At 33.2% G+C, this 20,350-nt stretch overlaps 1 protein-coding gene across 1 annotated transcript; it reads right to left on the reverse strand.

Annotated features, from left to right (window-relative positions):
- Positions 1-499: 499 nt before the first annotated feature.
- On the reverse strand, positions 500-15,003 carry LOC143636340 (frataxin, mitochondrial-like). Its single transcript, XM_077103962.1, has 9 exons — positions 15,000-15,003; positions 13,156-13,274; positions 12,981-13,075; positions 12,814-12,915; positions 3,641-3,709; positions 2,784-2,856; positions 1,006-1,053; positions 831-925; positions 500-765 (listed from the first exon to the last, which is right to left on the reverse strand). Exons 1-9 carry the CDS (start codon positions 15,001-15,003, stop codon positions 636-638), a joined length of 735 nt encoding a protein of 244 aa, XP_076960077.1. The 3' UTR covers positions 500-635.
- Between the last annotated feature and the right edge of the window lie 5,347 nt (positions 15,004-20,350).

Here is a 20,350-nt window from a genome sequence, read left to right on the forward strand (position 1 = left end):
ATTATTATTAAGAATTGACAATACATTACATAATAAAAGTTATAATTTACAACCATACCTTTAAATTTTTTTAATCATTATTAAGCGAAAGCATAAATCGGTCAAAATCTTATATTTACATTTGGTTACTTTATCTTCACATCGTTCATTTAAAAAAATAATTAGGAGAAGTTATTAAGAATCTTTCTTTCTTTTATCCACTTCATTTCATTATAAAAATTCATGTACATAAATATTTTCAGTTTTTTCCACTGCATTATAGATGCCATTTTCTATCCTCCATGTTGGTGCATTGCATGCGCCACCCGACCAATATCTCTTCATTCTCTGTCAAAAATGAGCTATATTTAATTTACGAAAGTTAATATGATGGGGAGTCAGTCAACCACGAACTATTCCCTTGTCTAAAGTTCCTTTACAAGGCTTCCATTAACAGGTTTTTATTAATATTATGAATGAATGACAATGAACCATGTATGAATGAATTTTTTTATATAGTCTCTACTTATAATATAAATACTTTAAATATAAAATACACCTTAAAAATACCTTGATAAGTGATTACTTCTCTCCATCATTCTTCTTATGTTCTCTCTTTCACACAATCTAACATAAATCCTCATACTTTAAGAAGTTTAACAAAGTTTTATGGGTTCACCACACAGCTGTTGGATCTCACTTTCCAATGTTTCTAGAAGTTTAGCCTTTGTCCGCCGGTATATCCAAGCTTCAGCCGTTTGATCCCAGTCAAACCTCGAAGGACCGCTACACATAAATGATAAAACTACATTTATATGCCAACATGAAATCAAAAGTGTGTACATTTGTACCTCACAGGTGATGACATCCAAATCTGTCTGTTTGGTGTCTGTTTGTTCAACACATAGGTTCCCAAGCTACCAAATTTTACAGTTAAAACTTGGTTCTGTATACACCAAAACAAAATTATTGTATAAATAATCGCCAATTAAAAGAAAACAAAGTTAAACGGGAATCGAATCAAACCCCGTAATCTATATCGAAACCATCAATGTCCACAGCATCACCATATTCCTGTCGAATAAGAAGAAAATTAGGTTGTAAGGGTGAAATCGAGCTGAGCTGCTCGAGACCAGTTCACTAAAAGCTCAAATCAGTTCAAAAGAAATTAAAAAATAAGGAAAGAAAAACGCTCAAATCAATCTGAGTTTAAACAAGCCCGAGCTTGACAAGGCTACCGAACCTAAATAAGCCTCATATTTCGAAAACTATAATAAATTTTATTTAATACAATAACTATATAATTACATAGCAAGTATTAGTTATATACAAGTATGATAAAATAACTAAAAAATATATATCATGTTATCAGGGCGTGCGCAATGCGGTTTTGGGCTAAAACTGAAAACCAAATTTTCGGTTTTTTTATTTTTGAAAACTGTTCGGTTTCTGTTTCTTTGGTTTTCGGATTCAATTCGGTTTTGCTAATCGCGCCAAAAAAAATTGACCCAAGATATTGAAATTAGGCCTGTAAACGAACAGAACGAACATGAACAAGGGCATGTTCGTGTTCGTTCATTTAACTTAAACGAACACGGACACTTAATCGAACACATAAAGGAACATATATGAACAAATGTAAATGAACATAAATGAACACAAATTAACAAATATAAAACCAATAAGTAGATGCCTCTTCAAGATAATATTTAATTATTTTCTATTAATATGTAAACGAACATAAATAAACGGACATAAATGAACATAAATAAACGAATATATACGAACGAACAAAAAATGTGTTCATGTTCGTTTAATTAAACGAACATAAACAAACTTCCCGCCGAACAGTTCGCGAACAGTTCACCTAACGTTCGGTTCATTTACAGGCCTAATTGAAATTGTGCCTGATACTTAAAAAAAAATTAATGATTGATAGAATATTGAACATTTGGGCCTAAGATATTAAGAGCTAATAAAAGATAGATTTAAAATGAAAACTAAAAGTACGAATATTATTAGTTATCAACAGAAACCAAACATATTTGTTTTTAACCATATGCTGAAACCAAAGAAGAGTCATCGGTAGCCGGTAGGTTCAGTTTTAATTGTCACGATTTGGTTATTACAATTTTCTCGGTTGTTTCGTTTTTTTTGGTTATTTCAGTACGGTTCTTGACAAAGCACAAAACCGAACCAAAACCAATATTCCTTCCAGGTTTTGATAAAGTTCAAAACCAAACCGTCGGTTTCTAATTCGGTTTGGTTTATTTGGTTCGGTCTCTTTGATTTTTACGATTTCGGTTCAACTTTTCGGCCTAGTGCACAATAAAAATATGTAAATAAAGTAATTACATAATTAATTCATAACGAATGATCCCACTTTGGAGCTCAGCTTGGCTCGTTTACACCCCTAGTTGTATATAACGGGCTTCATAGGAGCCTTTGAGAGCATATAAATGAGACTCAATATTCAAGATGGGGATAATGGATAAACCATTATCACATGTATCTAATGGTGATCATATAGGAGAGAGGGAACTTTAATATTCGAATTCAGGCGTGTAGACATGGAGTTTCGTTTTCAAAAGATAAGCTCTTACAGAAAAAACTTGTTGTTTGGATGTGAGGGCTTAAGCTCTAGCTAATTTACGGGCATGAGATGGGGAAAAAAGCTTTTATGGAGGAAAACAAGGGTAACGAAGGCATTTTGTACCATCAAATTAAAAAACTAAAATTTATAGGAATGCATAAGAAACTAAGGTTAAAAAATTGATAAAGTTTAGAGCAAGATGAATGATTACCTCTATCTTGTCCAACAAATGAAGAATTGTTGAATCTGCCAGTTTATGAAATTCTTCCTCGTGTAGCAAAGCACTGTATGCACATTATTAACTATTAGCAATTTCAATTGGTTCATTCATATTACAAAACAACTGTTAGCTCTAACTCTAAACTAATATAATGAGCAAAGAGATGCAGATTAATCTACTTCTCTTGAAATCAGGAATGTGGAAACCAAGCATCTAGTTAAAAACCCTAGGAACAGATGAGAATATAATATACTTGAAATGAAAAAAACAAACCTACCTATCTGTAATGAATGACAGCAGGTCCTTGAGAGGTCCGGGAGCAGAAATCATTACTACAAAATGGACTTAAATTTGATAACAGCCGCCAATTGCTAATGGAAGTGATAGATGATGATTTTGATACCCTTTTCAGAATCTTGGAAGCGAAGGCCATTTGCAGTCAGTATGCACAAGGAGATCGATCAAGATTGGTGAAGAAAGAAACAAACAAACTTTGGATTTGGGGGTGAAATGTATGTAACCTGGGCTTCTATTTTTTACCCGACGTACCCTACATAATTTTGTAGCACAAGTGATGTTGCTACATGAATCTTTAGTTATGCTCCTCAAATAAAGAAGAAACAAAAGAAATACGCAATCCAGATGGTGGACTTCCCTAGTAGTAATTAAACAGATTTACAATTTAAACAGCATAATTTGATAAGTTGAGCTACAAACTAATTTTCGTTTGGTCATGGTAATGGTTAATTAAACCAAAATTGCAATGCATTAGAATATAACAAGGTCTTATTCCAATAATAACCTTTATTTTAGGAAAGAAAAGGTAGAAAGAGTTATAGAGAGCAAACCTGTAATCGATGGCAGCAGGTCCTCGAGTGTCTAAATTAGAGGTCCGAGAGCAGAAATCTTTACAATAACTGTTAAAGACGAATGGAGAATATGCAGAAATCTTTACAATAATTGTTGATTGGTTTTAGGCACACATCACAAGAAGTGCAATCTTATTTGAGTTGATAATATTGCAACATATGTGTTCTGAAAAGCGTAGTCCCAATGTTGAAGCATGGAAGGTTTTATTTTGTCAATTGTCAGTTTGTCACACTTACGCATTTGTTGAAGTGACTTGTTTGATTTTGCTATGAATTTTCATCTACTTTACATGTGCCTTTTTATAAGAAAGTTGCATCATAATCTTTTGACGACTAAGGTGGTGTTTGGATTTTCTGAAAAGCTCTTTCTGGTCACTTTTGTCTGCGCCGTACAGACCATACACAGACATTGCCCTCTGCAGAGTGTTTGTTTTCCGAAGACATTTCATTAAAAAAACGCATGTGCGCCCACTTCCTGGTATAGACATGATCCAACCACTTCTTGCCTCTTCTCACACATGTTATTCATCATTCATCAGACTTCTCCTCAAACACTAATCTCCTAACCTCTATCAAACTTAGCCACCTCCACCACCTCCCATTCCTGCCGCCTCCTCCACCTCCCATACATGCCGCCTCCTCCACCTACCCCAGCAGACCGCCTCCTCCACCTACCCCCAATCGGTTAGTTCTAGTTCGGGACCAAGATGTATGGTCACTATCATGTGAGATAGTTCATGGGTATGACTTAATTTCATTATTTTTGCCACTAGCTGAGTTTTGAATGATCATATGATGAAGATGGGTGTTTTGGGACTGCCATTTGGGGTTGGATTCGGGTTTCTGAAATGGGTTTTGGGTGGATTTGGATTGGGTGAGTGGATGATTGTATTTGGTGGGTTTGATTGGAGATTATTGTTATTAGTTTGTAGTTTTTTGTTGTTTGCTAAAGTTTATTGTTAATTTCGTTAAGTTGTTATTAGTTTGTAGACGGTTTAGGTTTGATGAATTATTGTTATTAGTTTGTAGTTGAAAAAGTATAGGTTTGATGAATATTATTATTAGTTTGTAGTTGAAAAAAATTTGTGGTTTTTTGTTAATTGCTAAAGGTTTTTTGTTAAATTTCAGTTTATTTAAATTTTAGTTTATTTTAGTTGTCTGCATACGTTAAAAAACAAACACTCTTCTTATTGCAGACTGCAGAGGTTTGGTTCACTTCTCTTGCTACAAATGTTTGCAGATATGGTCCGTAGACTGTATATATTTTATCTCTGAAAAAACAAACAGCACCTAAAACTACCACCACCTAAAACTATCACCTTTTACTTGGTGGTTTTATAAATGAATTTAATTAGCTCCACAAATTTGTATTTTATACCGTTATTTCCCATCTAATATTCTTCAAGATCTGACCGATTATAAGTCTAGCAAGAACTGCATAAACAATATTGATTAATATATACATGCTAGTGTATGAAATAGTCAATCCCTTTAGAATTAAGTTACCCCATTTGATATGTCCATATTATAACGATATATTCGTACCTTGTTATTTGTCTTAGACGCAGTCTAATTCTCTACATCACCTTCAACTATATACCAAGGCAATACTTAAGCTACCAAAAATCTGCTCTATAGGGGGCATTCGTAGTGGGTTCACAAAAGGCCTCGCCAGGTTATGGCAATGATGTTTTTCCAGTTGTGTGCGTAGTGGTTCAAGTCCCTGTAATGGTTAAGTAATCATCATTTTTTAAACATTCTCCATAATACAAATAACCAAATATAAGGTCAAGTTATTCTACAAAATGAGACAAAAAATGAGAAGAATTTTTAGCCATAAAAAAATAATTGAAAACTAATTAAAAAATCATAACTTAAAATTTAATATCTAAATTTTCGAAAAAGACAAAATGTTGAAGAAAAAACAGCATTGTGTTTTGTGTTTATTTTCGTCATTGATTGTGTCTTTTAACCTTAATATTGTGTTATATTTTGTTCGGCATTGTGTTAAATTTTGCAACATATTGTGTCTTTTTTTTTATTTATCATTGTGTTATTTGTTCATTTTCGGCAATGTGTCTTTTTTCTCTACGTTGTGTCTTTTCGTCGGATTTTTTATTTTTTTTTGGAACGAGAATGACAGGGGAAACATTTTGGTTTTTTTTTATTTTTTTGTTTTTTATTTATATTTTTAGTTATGATTTTTTAATTATTTTTTTGAAATTTTTTGTTGAGGGGTTTTTTGTGTGGCTGCAAGTCATTCCCACACTTCTTATTTTTGTCTCAATTTGTATGTTAACCTTAACTTAAGTATAAACCATGTCACACCCCAAAATCGTTAACTTGGCAACGGAAGACTTAATTTTGTTAATTTGGGCGGTGAAAGACGCTGTTCAGCCAATTAGTTGGACTTTATTAAATATCAGAGTTTTACACGTGTTAAACATGCACGGTTCTATTTTAAATTACAAGTCCAACTATCATTCATTCAAACGCACAACACCATTTTCCCGAATCCTTCATGAAGCATCCATTTTCTTCATTTACCTGAAAAGTATGTTAAAATAATTTTGTCAACACGAATGTTGGTGAGTTTCTCAATTAAAAACCAGGATGTAACAGTTCTCAACTTTACTCCCATTTATTCATCATTCTTTTCAACGATAAATTTCATTATTCACCATTCTTTTCAATGGGAATTTAATTTCCACTTTTCCAAACATAGCTATATATTTCTTAAACAAAACGTGTTAGTTGTAAATGAGCAAATAGTACAACACATGTATGACTATCATTATAATAAACTCGAAACATACCAAAATCAAAATATTCCCACCTTTTCAACCAGAGCGACTGGAAGAGTGGGGGGCGTCGCCCCGATAGATCTACCAATATTTTTAGGCCCTTTCCCTAGGTTAACGGTTTTTCCTTTTATAATGACTCATCCCATTTAACACAATTTGTAAAATATATAGCCCTTTTCTTTACATACTTTTCCTCCAAAAACATTTATAAATCATTAAAACATTTAAAAGTGGGGATTTACGAGAAAACTCACCTTTGCCTCAGCTCAAATAACATTTATGTATGATAATATGCCAATCAACGTCAAGATCTTATTAATAGTCATCCAAATGATAACCAGATTCATATGTTTAATACCAAGTATATTAACACATAAACATAGATACAAATGGAATCCTATCATAACTTAATTTATTTATCCTCACGTGTCTTATTTATTATAATTTTAATAACTAAATTACAAAATTTTATTGTTTAGGAAAAATCGTAATTGAATCGAATGTTTTAAAATATCTTATAAATATATTGGAATACCATAGTTTCAAATAATCGTTGTAAAACTAATATATGATTTTGAAACTACACTTGGACGTTATTTAATAAAAGCATATATAGTTATTTTAAAATATAATATTCTTTTATTAATAGACCACCGCGCCGGACCACCACCGGCCACTGTAGGCTGCCGCCGGACCGCCATCGGCCGCCGGCCACCTTGCCGGAATTCTCTAACCTCTCTCTAACTTTCTCTATCTAAAATGCAGAATTATGAGGTTGAAATGAACGTAAAGTGGGGGTAGGTCCACTTATATAGTGCCGTTTTAAAAGCGTTTTGCGATCGCATTTCGATCTCTCGCTTCAACGAACCCGCTACCTATAGTGACGTTATATTTTCCAAATATATTTCGTCAAAGTGTTTATTTCAATCTCGACTTAAAATTGTCTCGCTAGCTTATGATTTCCGCTAATAAATTATTGATGATCGTTACCCCGGTGTCGGTTCCGTGTTACTTTGAACTTAATAGAACTAGTGTAGTTGTTTTTCCCAAAAACAACTCATCCAAATTTATGGTGTCTATTTGATTTACTTTACCTAAATAATAAACCTCAAATAAGGAGATAATATCAACTTTTACAAGCTCATTGGTACATGTGTTTTAACGATCGTGTTCGAAAATACTAATTTGAATTTTCCCGCTTCGTTATAACTCAGAATTGAGCCACGTTTTCGCCTGCGTTCTCGGTTTTCGATCCTCTAAAATATTCAAATGGATTCACCCCTGGACACATTCTCAAATGTCGGGTTGAATTTTCACACGTTTAACCGAATACGTTCATTTATCCGTCATTTATCACTGGAATTTCTTTATTCCGTCTCACTTTTCACATGTTTTACAATGTATATATTCCATTCATTCTTAGCTTAAAATACTATATTTAACTTATGTGTCTTAGTCTTCACTTAATCCAGCCTAAACATGTCTTAATCTCGTTTATGGAATATAATAATACTTTTTATTTTTCCAGGTATCACAAACCAACCCTTCACGTCCTTTAAAACGATGATTGTGTGGTGGTGTTTGGGCGCTCTGATGGTGATTTGGTTGTGGGTTTATGCCCAACCGTGTGTAGGAATGAGCAAATTCGGTACTGGTATCAATTGGTACCGGTACCGAAATCAGTATCAAAGTTTTGAGTTTCGGTAGAATTTCCCGATTTTTTTTTACCTTCAATATTGGCACCAAAAATTTGCAAATTTTCGAAACTGGGATTTTTGAAACCAAGACCAGTCGATACAGATGCGATACCGACCTTATCCCTAATTGCGTGTGCCCTAATGATTAGCCAATGCCACATTATTCAATCCATTAACACAAAATTTACAACCTTGTGTTATATGTTGACTTTCGGTATGAAATTGATTAAAGTGAAACTTAATGTTTAGACCATGAGATATACTCTAACCTTAACATATGTTAAAATGACATGACACTTTAAAGATAGATTAAACCACTCCTCATTTGTGTTAAATTTATTAAAAAAGGGCTTGGATTATGCTTTTAACGGGTTAAAATTCAAAGAATATTATATTAAATTAACAATTAATAGGAGTGAGATGAAGTTAAAAGGATTAAACCATTTTCTTTGGGTGAGATGGAGTGAAAGAGAGAAAAACAAGTGATGTTGGAGTTAAGATGGGTTAGAGTATACACATGGCCTTAGAATCGTCCTAAATTATAAGCACCAACGTATACACCATATCGAGGTCAACCATAACAAGAATTTTATATAAGGGTTTTCTAGGGACATCACCCCTTTTGCTAAAACACCCACCAATACGCTCCCGTATAGCCCTATACGAGGCGTACGCCGTACAGGGCCCCCGTATAACCCTATACGAGGCGTATTGAGGGTGTGGGGTGTCCATAGTAGGACCCATAAAACACTTAATATGTTACAGCAATCACATATTTTATAACATATTTCATGTTTTACCTTGGTTTCAAACTTCACGGTTTTTTTCGATCTAGTATCAAATTTCACGATTTATGTTTTGTTTACTGTTTTAGTCTAAAGCCGTGAAAACTAGATCGTGAACACCTCTAACTGCATTAATGTATTGGCACCACTCATCGATGCTTCATACTTACAAGTAATAAATTAGATAATCCTTGTAAAAACCACTTGACATACAACATACTCTAAGAAACCATAAAAGTATTGCGCTAGTTATCTAGAATTTGCAATTCACGTGTGAACTCATTTGGAATCGCTAGACCTTCAAGTCGGAGAATCATTTATTGATTTTCAACACACTACTTTTAATTAGATTCTAATTACCACTAAGATGTTCCATACGCGTGAAGCTTAGTCTGTTAATGAAGAGGTATGTACCCGCCTCAACACCGAGCGAGGCGGGTCAACCCACAAGATATAGACAAGAGGCTTGAAATCAAGACATTATGAAGGCACAAAGCCAAAACCTATGCGCATGGCGCATATCACATATGCTCACGCATATCACATATGCTCAGGCATCACATATGCTCACGCGTATCACATGCTCACGCATATCACATCTGCGCGTGACGCATCCGCGCGTGACGCATATCACATGCTCACGCATATCATATCTGCGCGTGGCGCATCCGCGCGTGGCGCATATCGCATGCTTGTGCATATCACATCTGCGCATGAAACATCTGCGCATGAGAATAAAGAGAAGACCTCGCGCATCCTCAAGATAGGCGCATATCACACATGCACATAATCAACCTCGTCCTTATCCAAATCAGGTTAAGGACAACCTTGATTGTGCATGTCAGACAACCTTCCAGAATGTATCTTTTTAAGGAATAAGAATATGCTGATGTTGACAGCTGCCAATGAAAGGTGGACAACTCAGCAAAACCCATGTGCAATTAATCAATGAAAAAGCACCAGGTGTCCCAAGGACACGTGGCGCGAAGCAATAGGAGGAGGCCAACAAGGCCCTAATTGGGTCTGAGCCCAATCATTGGAAACCCTAGCACTATAAATACCACATCAACTCCACAAGGAGAGGTATGCCCTATTACACAGTATTAAGCTATATTAAGCAATACACTCCAATTTCCTTACTCTCAGATTATTATCTTCTCCTACAAATTCTTATTCTCACACCGGAGGGTTACCCCAAAGAGGACCCCTCTGTCCCTTTCTGAGGGGTAAGTTTACGGTACTGTTCATTTTGTAGGTGGAAGAATCCAGATCCCAGAGAACCATCGGTGAAATAGCATAATCACACCCGAGGAAAGTAGATCGTCTACCAGTGAGTCGATCCACGTTTCTTCAGTTAACAATTAAAAACAAAAAGTATCACATGCCACAATCATGAATTACAATATCCTACAACCATTCTTTATGGTACACTCTTTTTTGTGATTAAAACATGCTGTAATCATTTCGTTTTATGTGAAATCTCCCATTCGGATACGCAATGCTTTATAACATATCCCTCAAGATGACCCGAGCTTTGAAAGAGGCTTGAAATTGATATTCATGTTTTTGATATTCCATTAGGTATGCAATCGATCGCTTCATGATCAAACCCAACCCTGTTATAACCGGTTCATTAAAATCGGGTTCTTGATTCATGTGGTTATGTTTTAACCCATGCAAGTCCCTACATTGGACCGCCTCCACTCGGTAACGTGTATACAATACAATGTTCACATAAAATGAGTGAGAACACCGAAGAAAAGTCAACCCCTCAATACCATAAATGCTTTAAGGCAAAACGAAAAGATCACATTCTTTCTATCACTCTCTAATATCAATTTATATATATCCCTCTAACATTAGAGTTTTGGCTAATAATTTATGATTTGAACCGGACAATACAACATGATTTGACATAAAGTAAACGAGTTAGCGTTTGGGGTAAACATGGTTGGTACATAGCGGGTCACCACACCATGTTACCGGCTTGATTAATAATGTGTCAAAATAAGTTAACACGCTCATAGTGGACACACAATGTTTATGACACGTTTACGAAAATGTCATAGTTTTATATTAATTAATTATACTAGAATTAGATATGGATTTTGATTGTTGGTAACTTTTATTTTATCATGTTAATTATGTCTTGTTATTTCTTAATTGTGTGCTAATAAATCTTGTTTGTGCTACCAATGTTATTGAACTATTCATATTTAATCTTGTTTAACACTTTGTGTCATTCATGTTATTGAACTTGTTATATTTAATCATGTTACAAATGTCCTTTCATGTGACCCACTTGTGAAACATGTTTGTGTTAGCGTTTAAGAAAATGACATATTTAATTCAATGTTTCCTCTTTAGATTCACTAATCGTGTGTGTCAAAAACGATCACTTTAAAATAACACGAATGTCTTGTCAACATTTATTAAAGACTAAGATACGTATTTTTTTTTGTTTAGGTTAACAAAATTAAACTTTTTAGCACGTGTGAAGTTTTTGACCAAACAACTCCACTAACTTTGTCAAACCACAAGACGCTACTATATCATTAATATCTCTGTGATGATCGCATGTTTAGCCTTAAAAAGAAAGCAAAACTCCTTTTAAAGCTTAAAAACACCCTACATGTTGAGTGTCGTTAATGCGTCTCATGCTGTGTTTCCGAGCCAAAGAAGTGAAGAAAAGAATGGAAATGAAATGGAGAAGGAAATGATATAATGTAATCTCCTTGCGCTTGAAAAAAAAAAGTTAATATTTTAAGTGTTTCTGACTTAAAAAAAAAAATAATATAATTTACAACCATACCCTTTAAGATTTTTTATTTATTATTAAGTGGCAGCTTAAATCAATCCAATCTTATATTTACATGTGGTAACCTGATCTTCAAATTCGTTCATTTTAAAAGAAAAATTAGAATGAAAAGTTATTAACCTTTCTTTCTCTTTACACTCCATTTCATTATAAAAACTGTGTACACAAATATTTTCACTGTGTTTTATTTCTCTTTTAACATTATAGACGTTCCGCTCCATGTTGGTGTGTTGCATGCGCTACCCGACCAATATCTCTCCATTCTCCGTCAATCAATTGATTCCTTATCTTCTCTCTCACCCCTCTCTCCGTTAAAATTGCTCTTAGCAAGTTCCAGACTTCCAGTTAAGCTTTCACAAAAAAGACATCATCAAGATGCTTTACCACCACAGGGTTCAAACCATTCAAAACTGAGTTTTCAGTCGGTTATGTAAGGCAAAATCCATATTAGACACATGTATTCAACTATTCAAGAATGAGGAGATTTCAGTTCCTTTATAAATAAGAAAATTGCAACATCTTCAAATGGTTATTACTAAGTATACTACATGAAGCAAATAGAGTGTCAGTTAAACGCCAATGACACGATAGAGAAGGCCTAAAGGCCAGCTTTTAATCTATAGATAATGAAGTGTCACAATTCACAGATGAAATAAAGAATACACCAAGTGGCAGGTGTGATAGAACTAAACATAATACATACTTTTGAGATCTTTTAAAAATGAGCTATATTTAATTTACAAAAGTTAATATGATGGGGAGTCAGTCAACCACGAACTATTCCCTTGTCTAAAGTTCCTTTACAAGGCTTCCATTAACAGGTTTTTATTAATATTATGAATGAATGACAATGAACCATGTATGAATGAATTTTTTTATATAGTCTCTACTTATAATATAAATACTTTAAATATAAAATACACCTTAAAAATACCTTGATAAGTGATTACTTCTCTCCATCATTCTTCTTATGTTCTCTCTTTCACACAATCTAACATAAATCCTCATACTTTAAGAAGTTTAACAAAGTTTTATGGGTTCACCACACAGCTGTTGGATCTCACTTTCCAATGTTTCTAGAAGTTTAGCCTTTGTCCGCCGGTATATCCAAGCTTCAGCCGTTTGATCCCAGTCAAACCTCGAAGGACCGCTACACATAAATGATAAAACTACATTTATATGCCAACATGAAATCAAAAGTGTGTACATTTGTACCTCACAGGTGATGACATCCAAATCTGTCTGTTTGGTGTCTGTTTGTTCAACACATAGGTTCCCAAGCTACCAAATTTTACAGTTAAAACTTGGTTCTGTATACACCAAAACAAAATTATTGTATAAATAATCGCCAATTAAAAGAAAACAAAGTTAAACGGGAATCGAATCAAACCCCGTAATCTATATCGAAACCATCAATGTCCACAGCATCACCATATTCCTGTCGAATAAGAAGAAAATTAGGTTGTAAGGGTGAAATCGAGCTGAGCTGAGCTGCTCGAGACCAGTTCACTAAAAGCTCAAATCAGTTCAAAAGAAAAAAATTAAAAATAAGGAAAGAAAAACGCTCAAATCAATCTGAGTTTAAACAAGCCCGAGCTTGACAAGGCTACCGAACCTAAATAAGCCTCATATTTCGAAAACTATAATAAATTTTATTTAATACAATAAGTTTATAATTACATAGCAAGTATAGATATATATAATTATGATAAAATATCTAAAAAAATATATATCATGTAATAGGAGTGTGCGTGGTGCAGTTTTGGGCTAAAACTGAATACCAAATTTTCGGTTTTTTTATTTTACAAAACCGTCGGTTTCGGTTTTTGGTTTGTTGGTTTTATCCAGTTTTGAATTCGGCTTTTCTAATCGGGCCAAAAAAATTGACCCAAGATATTGGCACTATGCCTAATACTTAAATAAAAATAATAAATTAATGATGAATAGAATGTTGAGCATTTGCGCCTAAAATATTAAGAGCTAATAAAAGACATATTTAAAATCAAAACGAAAAGTACCAATGTTATTAGTTATTAACAGAAACCATTCATATTTGTTTTTAACCATATGTTGAAACCAAAAAAAGAGTTATCGCCTTATCGGTAGGTTCGGTGTTAATTGTCACGGTTCGCTTATTACGGTGTTCTTGGTTTTTGCGTTTTTTTTTGGTTATTTCAGTTTTCTTGACAAGGCACAAAACCGAAGCAAAGCCAATATTCCGGATTTTGATAAAGTTCAAAACCCCGAACCGTCGGTTTGGTCTTTTTGGTTTTTACGATTTCGGTTTGGTGCACAGCCCATCATGTTATATAGAACATTATAACTATAAAATATATGTAAATAATGATTAATTAATAATAAATGATCCATCCCACTTTGGAGGTCGGGTTGGCTTGTTTACATCCCTGCAGTTAAAGTTAAAAACCCCGAAATGTCTGCTAGAAACACCACTGCAGTTAAAGTTAAAGAGGAATGAAGAACGTGAGTGTTCCAAAACAACACTAGAATTTGAAGAAGAAGAAGAAGATAACAGTCTCCAATTGTTAATGGAACTGATAGATTTGGATCTGAATGCCCTTTTCAGAATCTTGGAACAAAAAGACATTTTTTTTTAATTCTAATTATTATGTTATGTGGGTTTTAGGTTGAATCAAGAAGTGAAAGAAGATCCAGATCGGTGAAACAAACAAACAAACTGTAGAGGGGGTTTGGGGATGTAGCTAGGGCTGGGATGTAACACTATACCATATTTTAAAGGAAGTTGAATCGAGTGAGTTTTGTATAACTGCACCATATTGTAAAACTAGTAGTACACCAGCGCGATGCTGCGGTGGCGACAATATGTTTAAACGGATTTTTGGTAGTTGCAACCTTTTAAAAATATGGTACAATACGGTTTTTACAAAAAATGAATGTTGCTTTTTGTACGTTACAATTACTATACGAATCATAAAAACCAAGTTTTATACTCGTGGCACGGTAGTTTAAGAAAAATGATCGAAACTCATTTTGCTAAGCATTTTGACCTGAACCAAATCTATTATGGCAGTCACGGTTATTTTGGAAGTCTTTTGAAATTTTGCTGAACATAAATTCGTTTTTGTATATAATTATGACGCAAACTAAAACCTATTTTTTTTAAGATGACTCGAACTCATTATTCTTATAAAATGCTCTAACCAGAATCAAAGCTAACAGTTTTTTTTATTGCACCGAACTCATTTTACTTATTACCCATCTTAATATGAACAAAATAACTTTTTTTATAATGACCTAAACTCATTTGGCTTACATCCCGTTATAACTCGAATACATTTTAACATATCAAAGTCTTCGATCGTTAACCCGAAAAAATAAAAATATTAAAAAAAAATGATTGAAACTCATTTTGCTGGACATTTTGACTTGAACCAAATCTACCATGTTAGTCACGGTTATTTTAGAGTCTTTTGAAACCTTCATAAACGACCAAATATTTAATGTTCACCCTGAGCCAAAATTAATATTTTTAACATCACCTAAGCTCATTTTGAATATAATCGTTTTTACGCAAACTAAAACCATTTGTTTAAGATGACTCGAACTTATTATGCTTATAACATGTTTTAATCATAACTAAATTGATAACTTTTCTTTAAATGACTCAAACTCATTTTATTATTGCATGTTTTGACCTAAACAAAATTTTAATCTTTTTTTTATAATGACCTAAACTTATTTGGCTTATATCCAGTTATAACTCAAAGGCGTTTTGACCTGTCAAAGTCCTCAATCGTTGATCCGAAACAATAAAAGTATTTAAAAAAATAATCAAAACTCATTTTGATGTCATTTTAACTTGAACCAAAATTGATACTTTTTTTCTAAATGACACGAAATCATTTTGATTATAACATGCGCATCAATATTCTTACATTGGAACGCCGACAAAAATAAACACGTCGTAATTGTGTGCTTGAAATTTATTAATACATATTATATTCAAAGATATAAATGAAAAACAAAGAAAAAGAATATAAATGACGATATGGGTAAACTAAAGGGGATGGAAGAGTAATTATTAATTAAATTTATAAAAGTTGAGTATAGTTGAAATGTTAAATTTGTAATTATATTTTAGGTTCATAATTGCATATTTGAGTTGTACTCTTGTGCTTAATTGACTTGTACGTTATAATAAGCACCTCAAAATAAAACAAATTTTATATTGAAACGTCAACAAAAATAAGCATGTTGCAATGGTAAGTTCGTTTTTGTTTAAAACCCAATAGTTTAAAAGATATTGAAGAAATAAAATTTTTTAATGAATTTGTCAATTAAATGGGTAAAGATAGAGGGTTTATGTGTAACTAATTTATAAATTAACAAAGTTGTATTGAAGTTGAAGGATTACTTTTGTAACTATTTTCTAAAGTAACTATTTATAACCGTACAAAATGTCACAAATACTATATTGCCCTTATATTTTCAAAATTGAATGCATTAGTGATTGTATTTTATGCAATAGTGATTGTACCTTTTAAAATTTAAGAGGTCCTCCACTCATGCTTTATATATAGTATAGTAACCTATACTAATACTTGTATCGAATTTAAGTGATATATTTGTTTGTTTGACTTTTGAATGTTATATTATTTAATATTAAAGAAGCGTTTGATACTTTTTTAATAATAGTATGGCTGAAGAGATTATTTTATATATCAAATATGAAGAATTTCAATTAAACATTACATTATTCCAATTACATTATTCCAAACAGGTACACAATACCAAACGTACACATATTTAACTAGTACTTTACCCGTTTGGTGGACGAAATATCAACACCGGAATGCGACGTTTATATTAATTTACTTGAAATGAACACAAGATAGGCCATGTGAGATACTGAGGTCACAAGGAAAAATAAGTGTATGTATGGTCGTATTTTGACGTGTTAACTGATATCATTTACTATACTATGGTATGTGAACGGGTTGTATGTTTTTTCCTTATCCAACGTTTGACATCTTAAATATGTATTCTATAGCAATGTATGTATGATTACAATCATTATAAACTTAGGAAACCCGTCAGATGCTAAGACGACATGGTTTTTTAGAAGGACCGGCAAGGTTTGATTAAAGTAGGGTTGACTATACGCAAATCCAGGTTTGGGTATGAGAAAAAGGAAACGAAAATAACAAAGCAAGAGTTATTATAGCAATAATTGGAAACTATGAAGACTATTTCATTGGTTTGTAGAATTTATAATTTACACGTAGATAATTAGTAGCTAAGCGATACACATACAAGAGAGAAACATTTGTAACACAAACAAATAAACAAATCAACTAAATTCCTGAAGCAATTCGCTGCTAAACATTTAAAAATCATTATAAACAATTTGTTGGCAAACACAAAATTGATACGCTAACAAAACGGATCCCATGGTCACCCCATTTGCTCAGTCATGTTCTTTGGCTTGTTTCAACTTAAAACTGAAAAACAGTTCAATATAAATTCACCAAAAAGTACTATATATTTACTTTCATCTGGATTATTAACCATCTTTTTTGAGACTCCATCATTTTCATCACCTTCCACCAAAAATATGGACATTGACCTGTTCGCCTTCCTTGCTTTCATTCCCATAGCCAACCCTGAGAACGAACAATACACTCTGAGTTCAGCAAACTCGCGAACCATCTCTGGGGCAACATAAAAACAAAATTATAAGTATAAATACATGTCATTTTGGGTATATAAGGTATGATACAGCATAAGCAAATGAATCATGCATGCTATTATTAAGGGAGGGGACATGTTATGGCATATTAGCGAGACGCGTATTGTTGCAGCGGTCGCTTTGTCGTAATCATTTTAGGATTTTAGGATCGGATGTCGAAGGACTGGGAGGAAGAGCTACTACTTCACTGGATTTGGATAAAACTGTCAAAATGCGCCTGTTTATCCGAGTCTGCTATGTCTCCCTATAACAAATTCAATTACACATTAGTATACATAAACATATTCAACATAATAGTAAGTTTAGTATTGCCAGTCTTACATGAAATTCCATAAATAGATAGCACAAATCTTGTCTTCTTGTGATTGACGTCCATTTTCTTGTGAATCTTAATTAAATTAGTTTCAAAAGTCTTATGTGCATTAATCTCGGGTAACATGTCGGGTCAAACTGGGCACATTGTAACAAAGTTGTGTCAACATAATTTATTCCTTAGCCTATTAAAATAAGGCTTTATGAACCTAATTGTTTTACAAATATGTAGAACTAGTGCATATAATGATTAATGATGGGGTGATTATTTTAAACTGACACCTGTCATAAAAAATAAGCAAAGTAGCCTTTTTTTTATACCAAAGTATTTTCTTTATATCAAGGTAGCCTTTCACCAAAATACCCTTTTTTACTAAAATACCTATTTTACCAAGATGCCCGTTTTTCTTTTAGTAAAATATAAAATACATTTCCTTTTTTTTTTGTTTTAATAAAATGTACTTCAAAATACCCCTTCTTTATCAAAGTACCCTTTTTACCATGTTCCCTTTTAACCAATTTAAACTAAACTGCAAAACAGAACTGACCCATGAACAATTTATGGTTGCTGGACCCTAAATATAATTTAACCTATTGACTCAAATGTTACCTATTGATTAATTGGTTGCTAAAATATAACATATTATGTAGCAAAAAGTTAACCAATACACACCTGAGACAAATCTTAGTCTTTTGATGCACCTGGTGCTACCGAAAACTTGATATTCCAATATTGTCCTTGCACAAACCGACCATGAACAACTACCCAAAATAGCCCGAAATTAACCGAACCAAAGGGCGTTTACATCTTCACCTGTAAACCAACAAATAACTCGTAACTCACTGCTCGATAAACATAACTAAACCTGCAATTAACATAACCTCAACCTGCACAATAACTAAAATGCCCCTTGTAATTCTAAAGCCATTAAATTCAAGTTTTTCGAAGACATGCAGTTTTGAGTAATTAAAGTCAAACAATTGACCGCTGCCAATTACCCCTGGTACCTTTGTTGCAACATTCATGTTATGTTGTTCATGTATACAGAAAATAGTGGACAAAATAAACTTTCTTAAAAGATTTTATTCACATTAGACAAACCTAAATGCCAATATACAAAAATGTATTTGTTAAAGCTATATAGAAAACGATCTTTTCATCCCAAGACTTCAAATATGGGAGCATATTATTAGTACCAGTAAAGTTTGATTTAACTGACCCGAAACACTTTTAACACATTTATTAGTAGCAGTAACGTTTGATTTGACTGACCGAAAAAAACTTTTAACCCATTTTATTTACTTTCACAGTAAATATGATCACAAATTTTATACCTTTACACTAATAGTGCCTTGACTCTTTACCCGTTACAGATTTATAAAAAAGAAAGAAAGAAAGAAAAGGAAACTTAGTGTTTGGAGGCAGAGGTGCAGTTATTAGCTCAAATATCAATCCACAACGGTCTCCGCTCCTTGTGCTACAAATAACAGTGTTGTAATTAATAATGTGCTTGAGATTGATGGTATATAATAATTTATATAAAGTATGAATCAAGTTTAGTATAGTGTTTGAAGGTTAATACTAACTTGTATAGATATCCTCTCTACATTTAAAGTTTTTCCATTTACTTGTGACGCAAAAAGGCCTAATACAAAAATATAAGAAGAGATATATAACACATGTAAGGTTTAGATAAATCATATGAGCCTGGTAAGATATATATACTTTAGTATAATTACGTGGGAACAAAATCGCACCTTATCTTCAAGAACCAAATTCACTGCCTTAACCTTTGTAGTGTGAACGGGTAAAATAGAGCATTAACAAACACACTTGTAAACACAAAATTAAATAACAGTCAGAAACATAAAAGTAACATTTGGTGCAGTACATAATAATAAATCGGTTTAAAAACCAAAAAAATCAAACCTCATCTTTCTGGAACTTCAAGCAACACCGTCAGAGGAAAATTAATTGACCTAAGTAAACCTACACCTCCTCTGTTGGATAGAATTCCGGTTAACTTGAAAGGAAAAAACCACCACTTGGCCCAAGTGAGGCATAGACAAATGTCTCCAAGGCTGGTCGGAGGGAAAACGACGGTGGCCTCGGGCGGCGTTGACCATGTTCCTGAGATTAAAGTAAAAGAAACATGTTTTTTTGGTTTAAACAAATTATTTTTAACTGAGCTTACTTGCTACTTAGTTATGATTTGAGTTGTGTAAAAAATTTGTATCTAAAAATAAACATAAAAATGTCTCAACTAAGACTAGAACCCACAACCTCTTGGTTAGATGTCATACCTCTTTACCACTGGACCAAGCTAGTAGTTATGAAATTACGTTGAAACATTGATTATACATAATTTTTTTTTATAAAAATACATAAAAAAATAAAAAAAATTCGGGTCTAGCGGGGTGTTGGCCGTCGACTACCCGGCCACACCCCTAGGCCGGCCCTGAAACAGAGTGTAACCCTAACTGAAAGAAAGTTTATTATATTAATTGGGAGATAAATGCTCGAGTAGTGGAGAGAAATGTATTG

Source organism: Bidens hawaiensis, unplaced genomic scaffold (genome assembly GCF_021521415.1).
Source record: "Bidens hawaiensis isolate Kalapana, Puna unplaced genomic scaffold, B.hawaiensis_p1.1 tig00007885_1, whole genome shotgun sequence".
Taxonomy (NCBI): Eukaryota; Viridiplantae; Streptophyta; class Magnoliopsida; order Asterales; family Asteraceae; genus Bidens; species Bidens hawaiensis.